Source organism: Pimephales promelas, chromosome 4, assembly GCF_988280905.1.
Source record: "Pimephales promelas chromosome 4, fPimPro1.hap1.1, whole genome shotgun sequence".
NCBI lineage: Eukaryota > Metazoa > Chordata > Actinopteri > Cypriniformes > Leuciscidae > Pimephales > Pimephales promelas.
The window spans coordinates 29,180,704-29,196,974 of record NC_142772.1 but is presented as its reverse complement, the minus strand read 5'-3'; the positions used below and the strand labels follow the sequence as shown (position 1 = coordinate 29,196,974).

Below are 16,271 nucleotides of genomic sequence, written 5' to 3'. Positions count from 1 at the left end.
AGCCTGTTCTATAAATCAAATTTAAATTAATAACGTTACACGTAACGTTACTCTATAACAACCTTTTATATAAATTATTTCTTATATTACAAGGGCATATTCGCTTTTTTGTACCTTCAGAAGTGACAATCCACAGCAGTCGCATAATGAGGCCTTTTGAGCTCTGATTGATGTTTGGAACGAACGTATTTTTAACGTTACTCTATAACAGCCTTTTATAGAAATTATTTCTTATATTACACGGGCATATTCGTTGGTTTTTTTCTTTTTGAAGTGACGAGATCCACTGCAGTCGCAGAATGAGGCGTTTTGAGCTCTGATTGGTGTTTGCAACGCGACGTCACTTTTCCGCTATTTCCATTTCTAGTAGAATTCAAAATGGCGGATTAACAACAAACCAACGGTTTAGTGTTTGCAACGCAAGAGCTGTGTAAGTCGCTATATAGAATGTTTACAGATGTGTACCTGGTTGCTGCATCATTTTCATTACGTCCTCCAGCGGCGTTAAAGCAGTTGACAGCAAAAGGTTATCTGAGGTTTAAAGGAGGCCCGGAGGACTAACGTTAGAGGTGTTAGCCATAACGCTATCTTGCACAAACAGGCTGTCTACTCCAACCTGGTGAGCTTCCCACCTAGACAGCTTTTTGGGAGACTGCCGGCTTCTGTGATGCCCACAAATGCTGTCTAGGTAGCAGCTCGCTAGGTTAGGAAACAGTAGCTGATTGAGTTATGGAGGCACCCCCAACAGCAGGTCTATGACTATTGAAATATAATGTTATAACTTATATAACTAAAATAGTGCCTTTATGAATCAAATACAAACAATGTGTTTTAGTGCGCAGTGATATTGTCTCACAAAAAGGCAGGGTTGATAACCCAGCATCTTTTAAAGCTGCTTTGCATCTTCACCAGTCCTGCATCCTGCTGTCCTCAGTTCAGACCAAGAGAGGACATATTAATGGAGTAAAAACAATTTCATTCTTATTTTCAGACATCTTGTCATTAGGTCACGTACTTTGTGATATTCGTCAGGTATGCAGGGTCTTCACTCCCAATATTCAGACTAGTATAACCACGAGAATAGTGTTTTTTCTGAAATCGTTATAGTCCTCCCAATCCTGAATAAATGGTTGCATGATTGAATATATGCCTTTACGTTGATCTGAGTTACAGTATATTTCTGTTGTGTTTTAGAGTTGACATGGCAGACAAAAAAGGGAAATCAGTGGGGGTGAAGAGGACACTAACAAAAAGAGAACAAGAGGAAATGAAGAAAAAGGTAAGTTTTTTGTCAGCAAAATGTGTTTGATAGAGTCAATAAACATTCAGCTTGTGAGATGGTCGGTGCGCACTGTGGCGTGCAGAAGAAAAAGTTTATATCAAATTAGTGGCAATGTTTTATTAATTATTTCCTTTGATTTGGTTCAATTGTGATTTGTGACTTACTGTGATTTACAGTGCAGTATTCTGAGAAACACTGCTGATATTTGAAATCAGCCCCAACAAACACACTCCTCCCGTCATTTCTCCGCCCCCAAAATGCACGAACACACAATGCAAGAGTGGATGTCTCTTTTCTCTTTATCATAGCTGAAGTGAAGCAAAATAATGTTTCGGGAAGATGCTGAACTTTACTCGCTTATGGAGCAGAAAAAAACACGGCTGTGTCCGTTTTCAGGTCTTGCTGAAAGTCTCTTCAGCGCTGGAAAGCTTTTCTAATATTAATGCGGGTCCTAAAGCTCTTGCCTGATCAAACCCTTAATTTTCTAGTGATATTTCTTTGCAATGTCTTTCAGCCATCTCTCTTTCTAAAATCTTTCTTCAAATCGCCCTCTTGTTCTTTCTCTCTACTCCACCATCATGAGTGTATATATGCTCCCTACTGCTGATTGGCTACAAGTGCATTGTGGTGCTCGGTCTGATCCTTGTTCAACAGCGTTTCTCAGAAATTGATAACTATACCTTCAACTAAATTAAAACAAGAAATGAATTCGTACAAGGTGACCATTATTTAACCAAATCAAGGGTGCACATGGAAATGAATTCTTAATTTTTGGCCACAATATCTTGTCCCCCCAACACCGCATGTCATGTGCAGCTCTGTAGGCCAGAGCAGTTGTGCTTAGTAAAAAAAAAGTAAAATAGGGTTATTAATAGGAAATACAGTATTTTTATATAAAAAAATATACCCAGCATCTTTTTATCTCACTGTTTCCAGGAGGAGGAGAAAGCTGCTGAAGTCTTTGAGGAATTTTTAGCTTCTTTTGACACTAACGACAAAAGCGGAGTGAAGACGTTTGTACGAGGAGGCATTGTCAATGCAACTAAAGGTGAGTTGTTGTCTATTTCTGCAAATCCATATTCAGTATTATACTAGTGTCTATTAATACTTTTAATTGGCCTTTATTATATTCAATTTTCATTTCAGTTCAACTTTTAGTCATTTTTTTGTCGCTTTAATTTATTTTTAGTTCAGTTTTTAGTCATTTTAGTACTTTAACTTCAACTTATTTTAAATTAAGCAAAAGGAAGCTGGAGCGCTGCTGGTGTCCCTTGTATCCTCTGGTGCTCTTGGAAGGGCTGAAAGTTCATAAAAATTGGAAAAAAATCCAAGTCCAGGCATTTAGGGTTACAAAAGTGAAAAAGGCCTTTATTTAACAATCGAGGGCTAAACCATTAAAAAACACCAACGCGTATCGGCCCACTGGCCTTCATCAGGGTTAAATTAGTTCGGCAACATATCTAATTTTCATTTAAGTTCTTTTACTCTTTAAGCTTTTATCTAATACTTATATTAGATTAATTTCAATTACAATTAAAATTTTTAATAGTTTGAAACGGTAAACCAGTATAACCATAGTTACTGACTCCTTGAACCTTTAAAGCTGACTTTTGTTTTACTATGATGCTTATATGTTGCTTGTAGGAAAATGCTAAGTTGTGGGCTTCTAAAAAATATAGATCCAAGCTAAGTTAAGTTAAAATGGAAGGAGAGAGTTCCTATTGTATACAGTACTATTGTATATTATACTACTGTGTTTGTTGTTCAACTCTCAGAGGAAGAAGCCGCAGAGGTGAAGAAGAGCAAACTCTACAGACCCGCCTCTAAATTCAATTCTCCACCTCAGAATGCCTCACCTGTTCAACCTACAGAAGTTAAAAAAGCTGTAAGTGAGCTTCTGTCTACTGTAATCAGATGAGCTTAATATCCTCCGTTTTGAGAGGTAAGATTTAGTCCGAAGGAACAAGATGAGAAGATCATCATCAGTATAGATTACAAGATCAATTTTGCTCTAAGTTACAAAATGCAATATTAGGCATAACATAATTGTTGTTTTTTCAATTCTAGGCAGCTAAAAAGAAGACTGAGGAGAAGAAGAAGAGTAATCTGGAGCTTTTTAAAGAGGAATTAAAACAGTCAGTGTTTCTTTCATGGTTTTGCTGACAATTTTCTGTCTTGGTCATCTCAAACAAAAAGCCAAGGAAATGTTTATCTGTCTCCATTAACTAAAATTTCACTTTACCAGTTTTCTAAATGCATGATGTTATTGTGAACGGTTCATTATGTTTCACTCATTACTGGAACATTGTGACTTTAAAGAGTGTAAAAAAATTGTTGCTAAAAAGTGTTGTCTTTATTCAATCTGCCATTCAGAATACAGGAGGAAAGAGAGGAGCGATACAAAAGAAAGAAAGGGGACTCTGGAGTGTACCCAGATCTGGATTTACCTCTGACACGAAGATCAAGTAATTCTGACGAACATACACCACATGTTTCACTTTACAAACCCATTGGAAACCTAAAACCTTTTTTATATATTGTATTTGCAGTATTTGATGATGATCCTGCAGTGCCAAACACAACAAACCTGTACATCGGCTGCATCAACCCCAAGGTGAGAAGAGACCACGTCATTTTGTCTACTGACCGGTCACATGGTTTTGCTTTAACAGACTGCATAACAGTGGCCATGTGGCACTCTTGTAATTACACAGGTGTGTTATACTTGTGTACTAAGCTTTCACTCTCATTAGATGACAGAAGAGATGCTCTGTAAGGAGTTTGGAAAATACGGCCCTCTGGCCAGTGTAAAGATCATGTGGCCTCGCACTGATGAGGAGAGAACGAGAGTCACAAACCGCGGCTTTGTTGCTTTCATGACACGGAAAGATGCAGAGCGTGCTCTGGCTGCGCTGGACGGTGAGACATCCTCAATCCTCAAACCAGTGTAAATGAAACATCAGGCTGCCACCTGCAAAAGAGGTACTTGGACGGTTTTGACCTTTGAGCTCTGGTGTCTTTGTATTGCAGGTAAAACAGTAATGGGTTTTGAAATGAAACTGGGTTGGGGGAAGGCAGTACGTATTCCTCCGCAACCTCTTTACACCCCAATCGGGGTGCTGAAGACCACTGCCCCCCCTCCACCCTCTGGACTGCCATTCAACGCCCAACCCAGAGACCGCTTCAGAAATGACTTCACCAAACCACGCAGTCGCTCGCAGGAAGACTTTTACAAGGTAACCACACACACACTGTCTGGTGTAGTAGAGTTTGGTATGCTGAAGTCAAGTTCTTTATTAAAGTTTTTTTCTGCTGGAAAAGTATTCTGGGAGCATGATTCATTACTGAGTACACAAACGTTTTATCATTAAATGATAAAAAGTAGCCAAAGAAAAATGTGATTCCTGTCCGGTGGTTTTAGGTTGATACAAAAGGTCATGGCTGAGTATGTAGTTAGTTAGACAGACGGACAGACGGACAGACGGACAGACGGATAGATAGATAGATAGATAGATAGATAGATAGATAGATAGATAGATAGATAGATAGATAGATAGATAGATCTATCTTCAGAAATGTATATTTATTTATTTAATAATGAATTTCTTAAAATAATTGAAGTTACCCCGAACTTTTGAACAACAGTATATATTATATATTGAGAGAAATGTGATGGAGATGTGGCACTGTTCCTAACTTACTTCATTTTGTTTGAGGAAAGTTACAAAATCAGCTCGAAGTGTGAATTCACACTGTTGTGGGAACAATTTAGACTAATTTAGCGTGCTTGATTTGACTCGTATACATTACTGTGCAAAAGTCTTAGGCATGTTAGTATTTTTACCAGAAAGAAAAGGGTTTTAAGCCAGTTATTTATTGATTTTGCTGTAATGCTTTAGTAGGAAATATCAGTTTACATTTCCAGACATTCCTTTTGCTAAAAAAATCTCACTGGATTATTGCAATTAATGGCAAAAGGAATGTCTGGAAATGAGAACTGATATTTTCTACTGACACACTACAGTAAAATATATAAATAACTGTCTTAAAACCCTTTTTTGGATGAAAATACTGATGTGTCTTAGACTTTTGCACAGTAGACAAACGAATCACAAAAAATATTGATGTTCATTATTAGCCTGGGGGACATCCTGTGTAACAAGAGACACTTTATTCCTACCAACCTGTCTGGCTTCTTAAACCTACAGATTCTGTTGAAGCTAATTGGCTGATCTCAACAGGTCACATTTCTATATGTCAGAGATGAGTCATCAATTATGTCAAATCCAAACCTTCCAAGCCTTGTATAGCATCATTGGCAGCAACAAATAAAAAAAAAATCGGTTAGTTCAACATTTGCAACAATATTCAGTTATCTTAAGTTTATTTGGGTTTAGATAATTTGCAATTGTATCTTTGTGAGAACTCATTTTTTATTAATTTGTCTGTGGACAGTTTAAATGAATAAGCTTTAAACTGGAATAATCATTTTAAAAAAGCCAATCACCTTAGTGAAGCCACACAGGTTGGAGGAAGCAAAGTGTAAAATACACAGAATGTCTTCCAGACAGAGCCAGAAACAGCGGTGAGATGAACTTGTCTGTTTGCGGAGCATGTTTCCAGAGGTTTAGCTGCTGCTGCTGATATTAATCATGAATATTCTGCAGTTTGTTTAAATATAAACTCACTGTATTTTTGTATCTTCATCATTTGGTTTGACGTCATGAACAGACTCTGTCCGAGGCCGTAGTGACAGTGGTAATCCCCCCAGAAAGGTACACATTCTCTGTCCATTTATTAAAACACCATTGCCACTGAAACACACACAAACACACTCACCTGTAGACTGACGCCTACATTACAGTGGTTAGATCATCGCAAGGATACTGTTATACATCACTGATTTTAGATCGTAACCAAGGCAATCACTCATACGCTTCCAGATATATATATACATGCTTAGAGGTTACCCATCTTTAGCAACATCAGCAACTTCACCATTCTGTTAACACAGTTGCGGTTTCAACAACATAAATCATTTTATACCCAGTAATTACTACTGTGAAAATGTGTAGAATGTCACAAAGTGGCCTTTCTGTGAACCTCAGGAGCTAACATTATACCAAAACACACTCCCTAAACGGTCTCATAGGGCCATGGTAACATCAGAAAGCAATCTGATTTGGAGTGGACAGAAAATTCAGAGCAAAATACAAGTTTCAAACTGCCAGACAGTGAAAATGAAAGAAGAAAAAGATAGAACTGACATGGTAAGGCTGTAAGGACTATATGGAGTGATTGAGAAAGGAGGGGAAGAAAAGAGGGTGCCCTTGTTCATTCTCTTATCCATCTCTTTTGTGGCTGATAGGAACCTGCTGGGCTTGATACACAGAATGATTGAGTTTGTGGTAAGAGAGGGTCCCATGTTTGAAGCCATCATCATGAACCGGGAAAAGAACAACCCTGAATTCAGGTATGTAAATCATTTAAAAATAATAATTTGGAAGTAAAAGAATTTAAAGTATGACTTTTTATCCTAAAATCACAAAAGCGGACATTAGGCAGGATGTTCATGCTTCTCTTTTTCATTTAGTGTGCATGGTAACAGGATGACACGAAGCAGTCTTTATGCGCTTTATTCAAGTCTTCCAAAGTGACATGATATTGAAGTTCAGAAGTGTTTACTGTCTCATCTGTGTCATTTTATGACAACCAATAACATTTGGCATCATTGATGTTACCCACCATTCACTTTTTTTTGGAAAAGAGCATGGGGTGTAAATATTAATCGATTCGTATCGATCCATCGAGTACTGATCCAATACCTGTGTGTGTATCTATACAATTCATGCTAGCCCTGTATGAATTGATAGAATTATTTTATGGTGTGCTTCAGACTTATCCCTTAATAAAACTTCAACAAATACATACAGTACAGTGAACTAGAGTACTGTATGTTTAATATCTGATATACTTTTCACAGCAATATATATATATATTTATTTTTCTTAAGTGAAAAAGAACTTAATGCAGCCACACATCTAATACTTTAAACTGAAAAGGGTATTTTAGATTTACAATATAACTGTATTAAAAAGTGCAACAAATCTAGGAATCTAAAAAATCATATATAAATAATATATGAAAATAACCTCTTTAAAACTTAAAAGTCCAGAAACAATATTGTTAAATACATGGCATTTCTTTTTTGACTGCGTCTGGTCATCCAGAACAATAAACTCGATCATTTTTTAGGTTATATTATATTTAGAAATTTAATTTTATTAAAATTGTTTCTAAAGTCCCTCTGAATGCCATATCCAACCCCATTTTGGTTAATGTTGCAGGTTTTTGTTTGATAATAAGACTCAGGAGCATGTGTACTACAGATGGAAGCTCTACTCCATTCTACAGGTAGATGAGCTGCTGCCTTTCATGGCCGGACACAGTTTTACTCTCAATGATAAATTATGCAATGTTTACATCTATATGAAAACTGTTATACACTGTTTCCCTGTGTCTCTGTCCTTCTCTAAGGGAGAAAACCCAAATAAATGGAGAACGTCCCCTTTCCGAATGTTTAGGGGTGGCTCTCTTTGGAAGCCCCCACTCCTTAACCCATATCTCCATGGCGATGAGGAAATAGAAGAGCTCTCCTTCCCTTCTCAAGAGGAAGAGCCAAAGAAAGGGCAACTGAAGGCAGAGTAAGAATGTGTTCCGAAAATAGATGTAGTAGGCCGTCTCTCTTTTCTTTTGCACATTTTTCATTTAAAATAAAATGCACTTAGGCCTGTGGCCACATTCTTTTGGCCCCTCAATGCATGTACATGTTGAATGTGTGTGTTATGTCTCAGGCACAGAGAGCGGTTGGAAGCCCTGCTGAGAGGACTGACTCCTCGCAGAGATGAAATCGGTGATGCAATGCTGTTCTGCCTAGAGAGAGCGGAGGCTGCTGAGGAGGTCGTCTCCTGCATCACTGAATCTCTGTCTATAGTGCACACACCACTGCAGAAGAAGGTACACACACATTTACAGTTGGAGTTAACAGATCACAACTGAAGTTTGTGGCATAGCTGGGGCTCGGTATCGAGTTCGATACTTTTTAGGCACAGACCAAATTGCATTGAGACCATTGAGTATCAAAAAATCTCTTGTCGTTCGGTACCAAATTTTGTTATCTGAGGGGTTAATTTCGTCAATGTCAGTGAGCCAATAAGCATGCAGCATGATTGGCTGTGGTGAGGCATCAAGGAAAAACACTAGTTTACGCCCAGAGACGTGGCTTACACATGAGATTGTTGTGTGTAAGGCCCCGTCCACAATACTGCGTTTTCTTTTAAAAACGGAGACCTTTTGCTACGTTTGCACCTCCCGTCCACACTAAAACGGGAAAAACGAAGACCAAAAACGGAGAAGTTTACAAACGCTGGAGCTGCGTTTTGAATTTCCGGAGGGCGTTTTAGTGTGGACGAGACAAAACGGAGAACTTCAGAAACGCTGACGCAGAGGCTGACGCTTGGCTCTATGATTGGGTGATATCAGTCATGACGTGTCCTTCCCTGATTCGTCATTCACTGTTTACACCGGCACGCGCATGCCCAGTGTTGGTAAATGGTCACGTGATCCGCGTTTTCAGTCGTTTTAATGTGAACGGAGATCGTTTCTAATACGCAGATAAAACGCTGGTGTGGACGGAGATCGTATTTGTTTTAATTCTCCGTTTTTAAACGAAAACGCAGTAGTGTGGACGGGGCCTAAGTGTTCCAACCCTCATAGATGTTAAACATCAAAGATGTGGCAACATTTCACCAATGCTTTCACTAATGCTTATTTTTTCCAGACACATTCATAATCATTAGGTTACTTTTGACAGTGCTTTGCAGCAAGCTTTATGTGTGCGCTTGAGCGTGCAGCATATATTCCACCTCGCAGTGGCCTATGAGTCTTTGAGTCTGTATAAAAAAAAGTCAACAAATTGAAAAAATAAACCAATGGGGTTTTTTTAGGTAATACGTAATTTCATAAAATTGGTATCGAAAAAAGTATCATTCAGGAATCGATATTGATATCGAAAATATCATACTATATTATATATATATAAATATTTTCAATGATACCCAGCCCTAGGCATGTTCACACATTTTGTCTGATGTTTTGTGTATTGCAGATTGCCAGACTTTACCTGATATCCGACATCCTCTACAACTCCTGTGCCAAAGTGGCCAATGCATCATATTACCGCAAATTGTGAGTCAGTGATGCAAAATGTTTGATATGTTATGTTTTCTTGATTGTTTTTGTGCTTTTTTTTGTATTTTTGAAATTGCTTTAGACCTACAACATTGACATGATTAAGGTTTTTTTGTGTCCTAAAGTTGGCATTAAATGGAAAATCAAACTATTTTCTGAATGCATTGATCTTATTGCGAACCATTCATCCATGCCTGAATCTTTTTTTTTACCATGTCATTTTTAATCAAAATATCATATTTTCCGGTGAAACAAAAAACTTCTCTCTGGTCACATATACCGGACTTCTCCAAACATTTAGTCAACTTAGGCTCCCCCTTTCTTGTTATTAACAGCAAACTTGCATTCAGATCTCCCTCCAACCAATCAACATCCAGTGGATTGAAATCCCCACTACAATTTTTGTTTTCTTGTTTTACTTGAATGTACGTCACAATATGGATAAAAAGTATGTCGCTACTTCATTTACTTCGCAACTTGAATGATGCCTCTAATGAAAAGTGTTTTCTTTTTACTGTGTATTAGTTTTGAGACAAAGCTGCCTCAGATATTTGGAGACATCAGTGAAGCGTATCGGAACATCCAGGCTCGACTCCAGGCAGAGCAGTTTAAGGTGGGAACAGTCAGTTCTTGCACATTATCTGTCTTAAGCTCTTTCCCTGCGGAGATCTGTGATCCTACTCCCTAACTATAATGCTCTCTTACATCTAACTCTTTCTGCAGCAAAGGATCATGGGATGTTTTCGTGCATGGGAGGACTGGGCAGTTTATCCAGACTCCTTCCTGATCCAACTGCAGAATATATTCCTGGGACTCATTAAACCTGGAGAGGAAGTCATTGAAAGAGCAGAGGTGATATATGGCCAATAGATTAAAACAAATCTATAATTAAACTGTCTATGATCTGTATAGTGAAGTATGTGTAATATGTTCTGTTCACTAGCCCGAATCTCCTGATCTGGATGGAGCGCCGTTGGATGGTATTCCTCTAGACAAAGTTGAAATTGATGGTACTCCCCTTGATGACCTTGATGGGTCACCTATGACCTGGGATCCATCCTCTATAGATGGTGTACCAGTTGACGACATTGATGGTGTTCCTCTAGGAAACTCAATAGATGATATTGATGGTGTGCCATGTAGGTAGTCAGGCGCTGTGGTCTTTAGATGTTTATCTTGTTCATTACAATATTGTGAGTGCAACTATTTTATTATTATAATTTATTCTATTATTGATGGCCTACTTCCTCATCTGAACATAAATATACAATATTCATATTGCTTTTGTTGTGTCGTTGATTTTTTTTTTTAAGATACCTTTATTTCCTTTCTGTGCTTGTTTTTGTGTCTGATCCAGTTGACGAGGGCTCGGATAAGACTTTACCCACTGTTGCACTATCCAAATGGGAGAAAGTGGATTCAGAATCCTCAGGTAGACTCACAACAGAGTAATACATAATTTTTCACAATTTTTTTTATTAACTGCTTTTTCCAGACTATCCAGGCTAATATCAACTGCTGCACCCCTTTAAACTGTTCTTATCATTCTTTCAGCTAAGAATGACTCAGACAATGAGATGAGTTCAAGGTAAGAGCCTGTTCGGATGATATTAATTTGACTTATTCTCTGTGATTAGTGGATTAATCTTTTTTTCACATCACTGAATTATTTCAACAGCCTCATGAAGTCAAGTCATATGCTTTTTTTATTACCGTATTTGTGTGAACTATCCATTAAACATTTTCTCAATTGTTTATATGGATGTATGTTTGCAAAGGTGTTTAGTAAATCTAGGCTATATACATTGATTTATGAAGAGGAAATATTTGAGAATATGGCACTCTTTGATTGTTTCCTGCCCTTTCTTTCTCATGCAGTGGCCTAAAGGAGAACAATGGTGATTCTGATATCAGCAGTGATGAAGCTGACAGCCCCAGCAGGTACGAGGGGGCAGAGTTTAAGAGTTCTCTGAAAAATTTTGAGCTGTCTGAAAGCAAAAGGACACGTCTCCGGGAATTGGAGGTTAGTCACTCACTCTTTCCCTCCCACATACTCACAGACGGACATAGCTCTAAAGCTAACTGTGTTCCCAGACACTATAAAAGTGTGTGTATATTGCAGGTGAAGGTGATGAATTTCCAGGATGAGTTGGAGTCGGGTAAGCGACAGAGGAAGTCCAGTATGAATCTCCAACAGCAAGTTCAACACTACAGAAACAGACTGCTACAGAAGGTACACACAACTCTCAAACATAATCAACTGCAACAACGGAATATAGGGTTAAAAAAAATAGACAATTGTGGTGCTGATGCTGATTTTTCAATATTCAATACTATAATGGTACAAAACATGATATCACATTTAAATGTTGGAATACGGTAAAACAAATAATAGCAGAGTCCCAAATAGACGCCTGTCTCTTTTACACGCCTGTTGTGGCTGCAGGTTTGGGTAAATAAAAGCCGGTCTCAAATAGAGGCAGGGTCTGTTTTTTAATTTCGGGTTGTTAATCTTCTAAAAACCGTCAGATTGTCTGTTTTTTGGCGGCCGCCAAAGCAAATTTTTGTCTCGCCAAAGCCTGTTTTGATCGGTGAGTGATGTAGAATAGAATGACTGCTGCGCTTGACAGGGTGCATAACGAGCAAAGAGAGAGAGAGAGAGCGCCCTGGTCGCACACTTTCACGTCTTCAAACAACATGAGCACTGTCTTGCTCTCTTTCCCTTAATCAAATCAATTGACACGATAGTAAAAGGTTGCAGTTTCATGTGGAGCATTTTGAGATTTTTAGAGAGCCCGGGCTATTATTTGAAGTTTTACGATGCACTACTTTTTTAAATCGCAACAAATCATCATTCACAAATAAAAACAATGTGTGTTCTAGAATTGGCTCAAAATATCAAGCATGTTTGTAACTTAATAAATCTCCAGCACACTCTCTGAAAAATGGTAAAACAAGAAACTTTTCTCAACATGAAAACAGTGAAATTCCTAATAATAATTCCAAATTACATTCATGTTTTTCAATTAAAACAACTGCAAAGAAGACTGGCACACAGAGGTTGCATTTATTCCGCAACCACAATCGCAATCCATGTTTGGATTTATTACAGTTCATCTCTGAGGAGTTTTTGATAGCGGATTTAGTCGCTACAAACAACACAAGCAGCTCGTGACAAGAGGGACTGACTGAATGACACTTTTAAGTAGAATATCTGAAATGGAGATACATGTTTGTCTGTGTTTTCAGATCATCTGTACTTCTTGTGTACATGGTTGCCAGATTGCAAAGATTAAGTTAAACACTGGGCAGAAAGAATTTGTTTCTTTTTAAGAGAAAAGCTCTGATTGAAAGCTTGTAGAGCAGGGTTCGGGAACCTTTTTTGACCAAAGAGCCATTTTTTTCATTTTTGGTTAATGCATTTTTCCAAAAGAGCCACAGTAAAAGAAATGTATAATATTATTATTAAAGATAAGTGTTTTTTTTTTGTAAAATTTCAACAGCATTGGGCTGTCCATAGACAACTAAAAACAAACAAATATTTAGCAAACAAAGCCTTAATATCAATTGTGAAGGGCTTTCACTGTGAGGTTGAGTTATCAACTGATGAGCATAAATCCTCTCTGTCTGCGTATGAGAGAGAGTACTTGCACTGTACTTACATCTACTGTGTTTACGTGAATACTCGACTTGGCATTTAGATATATTTCTGTATTTATTAAGCCGTTTAGGTGCGCGACCGAAGACAAAGGCTGCTCTGCTTTTCCGTTTTGTGCGCACCGCATCCTGCCAGTAATTCCGTTCTTTTTCGCGACTCATCGCGCTTTTAATATTTATTTATTATAAAGCACATCCTGCTCTTTTTTTCTCATTCTTTCATTTTTATAACTTTAAACAGAAGCATCAACTGCATCCTGCGTGGATTATCAAAAATGCTACACATTTATCATGTGTCATAAAGGGTCTCTGGCAAAACTAAGTTTATAGCCTTTTTTACATTTTGGCTGCTTTTCGCCATTAGGCCTACCTTAAACAAACTGCAGCTGCTTGAATCCCAGTGCAGGATCTGTATGTTATGACAGAGACAAGTGGTTAGTTGATTACTCGTAACACTCGCGAGCATGACCAGCACTGAACACGCACTTTTGCTGGGACAACATGAATATAATTATCATAAATTTTCATCAACTTCAGTAGACTGTTACTACAAGGGAATTGTAACTGGCAGATTTTTCTGCAGAGAGCCGATCTCTATTGATGTCTTATTTTTTTTTAAGGGTGAGAGACCAGGTGTGGCTCGCGAGCCATAGGTTCCCGACCTCTCTTGTAGAGGCTTGTTAAAAACAGTGACATTTTGTATCTTGTCAACGATATTGCATGTTGATATAGTCACAGTAATTATTTAATCACGTCCATGTTGTCTTTTCATTATCTCGCCTTAGTTATGGAAAAAAGGTAGTCAACGAACATTTTTCGTTAATGAAATTAACACTATCTTTCATAAATAAAACTGATTTAAATTTTAACCTAGAATAAGCTCAACATTGAAAATAGTGAATGAGTTCAATGTGTCTGTACTGATAATAATGTATTGTGTGATGTTTTGTACCCGCTGACCAAAATGGCATACTCCCAGGACAGACATTTGGAGTGTGTGGAAAACAAGTAATTTGGCTTATTAGAAGTCAGTGTACCATCAGAATTATTTTGAAACTTATATTTCAAGCCAAGGTAAAAAACTTCACCAGTTTAAGCAAAAGACAAAGAGTTAAACTCAATATTTCTTTCCTTTTTTCCATCTCTTCTTCTTTAGGAGTTTGACAAGGACGACCAGGAAAAGAAAGACAAATATTCACAGAAATCAAAAGATCGGTCCAAAAAAGATGAGCGGAGAGATAAAGAAGACCGAAGTAAAACACGGGATAAAGAGAAAAGTAGAAAAAGTGAGGACAGAGAAAGGAGTCGAGGAAAGAGTCGAGACAAAGAAGAGAGGAGAGAGAGGTATGCACACTCATCTTTCTCTCACACACACTCACACACATACACTTTGTGTCTAATTGTTAATTATGATTATTCCCCTTATTATTTAAAAAAAAAAGTCATTCCCAGTGTTCAAACCAGGCATGATGCATCAAGTTTCCAGCTACAAGTAATTTGTCTGTCTAAGATCGAAAAACTACATCCAAACAGAACATACACTACTGTTCAAAAGTTTGGGGTTGGTTTGATTTTTTTTTTTTTTTTTTTATAATGTTTTTGAAAGACATTGTAAAGACTTTTATGCTCACCAAGGCTATTATTACATTTTAAAACAACTGTTTACTATTTGAAAATTATTTAAAAAGTAATTTATTCCTGTGATGCCAAAGCTGTATTTTCAGCATCATTACTCTAGTCTTCAGTGTCAAGTGATTATATTGAAATCATTCTAATATGTGGATTTGGGGCTCAAAAACATTTCGATGTTGAAAAAAGTTGTGCTCAATGTTTTTGTTGCAACTGTGATACTTTTTCAGGATTATGTGATGAAAAATGTAAGTTTTGCTGAATTAGAGTATTAGAACCCTAAACTTGAAGAATAAAAGTATTAGAACCCCAAACTTTGAACAGTAGTGTGTTTCATTTCTGTGAAGTGGGATTTTGAAGCAGCGCTACACAGAAATGAGCTGATGATTGTGGTCACAATTAGTGAGAATACAAACTATGATTTAATTGTCTGTCCTTTTGTGTCGTGCTTGTTTACGTCATGTTACCATAAGTATATGTGGATTTAACTTAGCACTTGCCCCTTAATTTATCCTCACTCCTTGTCTTTCATGAAGAACAAAATCTCGATCACCACGAAAGTCAAAACGCTCTCAATCACCATCACCACAGCACAAATCCTGGAGGTCTTCATCCCGATCACCACATCGCTCGCACAAAAAGACCAAGAAGAGCAAACACTGAACTCTGACCCTTTGAACCCTGTGACCGCTGCAGTCATCTCTTAACACAGCCTGACGGAGCCTATGAATGGACTGCTCTCGTCACGCACATCAACAACGTGTTTCTATTCCACAATGCTTTGATTACAGACTGGCTGATTTACAGCTGTTCATTTGTTCCCAGAACGGTCCTCTGTGTGGCTGCTGCAATCACAACCCTGGGCTTGGCTGAATTTTTCTAAGATGAAGTGTGAACTTGTACAGATCTTATTTTTGTTTTGTAAACCGTTTTATTTGTGTTTTGTTTTAAATCCAGTGTTTAAAAATGCTGCAAGATGGACCCCTCCGCCTCTAAACTTTACAATAAAAACAATTGTGGAAGGACAGATGTTGGTGTGAACATTATATAAGATGGTTTCATAAAGCAATTGTTTATAAACATGTATAAATGCTTTATTGTAATTCTATAAATGGTGACCGTAGGAAGCTCAGAATAAAACTAGCTGCTAGAAAAATATTTCCTTCGTAAGATCTTAAAAAGTGTGTATCGTTGGTGAAATCAAATATAAGAGTGTGTGTGGATATATATATATATATATATCACATTTTATATAAACAAGTTTTATGTTAGGTGTAAGTACACTCGATTAATCTATTTGACAGCACTTATACACACAATGTTGGGGAAAAGCAAAACGAGTTATGTAATCAGATAACTTTTTTTTCAGGTAACTAGCCTGACTTTGTCATACTCATATTCTAGTCAGAATGTGAATGTGATACTGCTCCATGGGGCTTTGATTATGAGGTGT

At 37.6% G+C, this 16,271-nt stretch overlaps 1 protein-coding gene across 2 annotated transcripts; it reads left to right on the top strand.

Annotated features, from left to right (window-relative positions):
• The first annotated feature begins 293 nt into the window (after window positions 1-293).
• Window positions 294-15,845, top strand: LOC120461765 (U2 snRNP-associated SURP motif-containing protein). 2 transcript variants are annotated; one of them, XM_039650042.2, is made up of 24 exons: window positions 294-430; window positions 1,195-1,279; window positions 2,219-2,330; window positions 3,058-3,167; window positions 3,350-3,417; window positions 3,656-3,747; window positions 3,832-3,896; window positions 4,036-4,201; window positions 4,313-4,518; window positions 6,014-6,057; window positions 6,651-6,755; window positions 7,630-7,696; window positions 7,820-7,986; window positions 8,137-8,299; window positions 9,450-9,529; window positions 10,058-10,145; window positions 10,256-10,384; window positions 10,476-10,671; window positions 10,890-10,964; window positions 11,087-11,120; window positions 11,411-11,555; window positions 11,655-11,765; window positions 14,346-14,533; window positions 15,355-15,845. In XM_039650042.2, exons 2-24 carry the CDS (start codon window positions 1,202-1,204, stop codon window positions 15,479-15,481), a joined length of 2,616 nt encoding a protein of 871 aa, XP_039505976.2. In that variant the 5' UTR covers window positions 294-430; window positions 1,195-1,201; the 3' UTR covers window positions 15,482-15,845. The 2 variants fall into 2 exon arrangements, with proteins under 2 accessions (XP_039505976.2, XP_039505975.2); XM_039650041.2 differs by having other exon boundaries at window positions 3,656-3,896.
• Window positions 15,846-16,271: the final 426 nt, after the last annotated feature.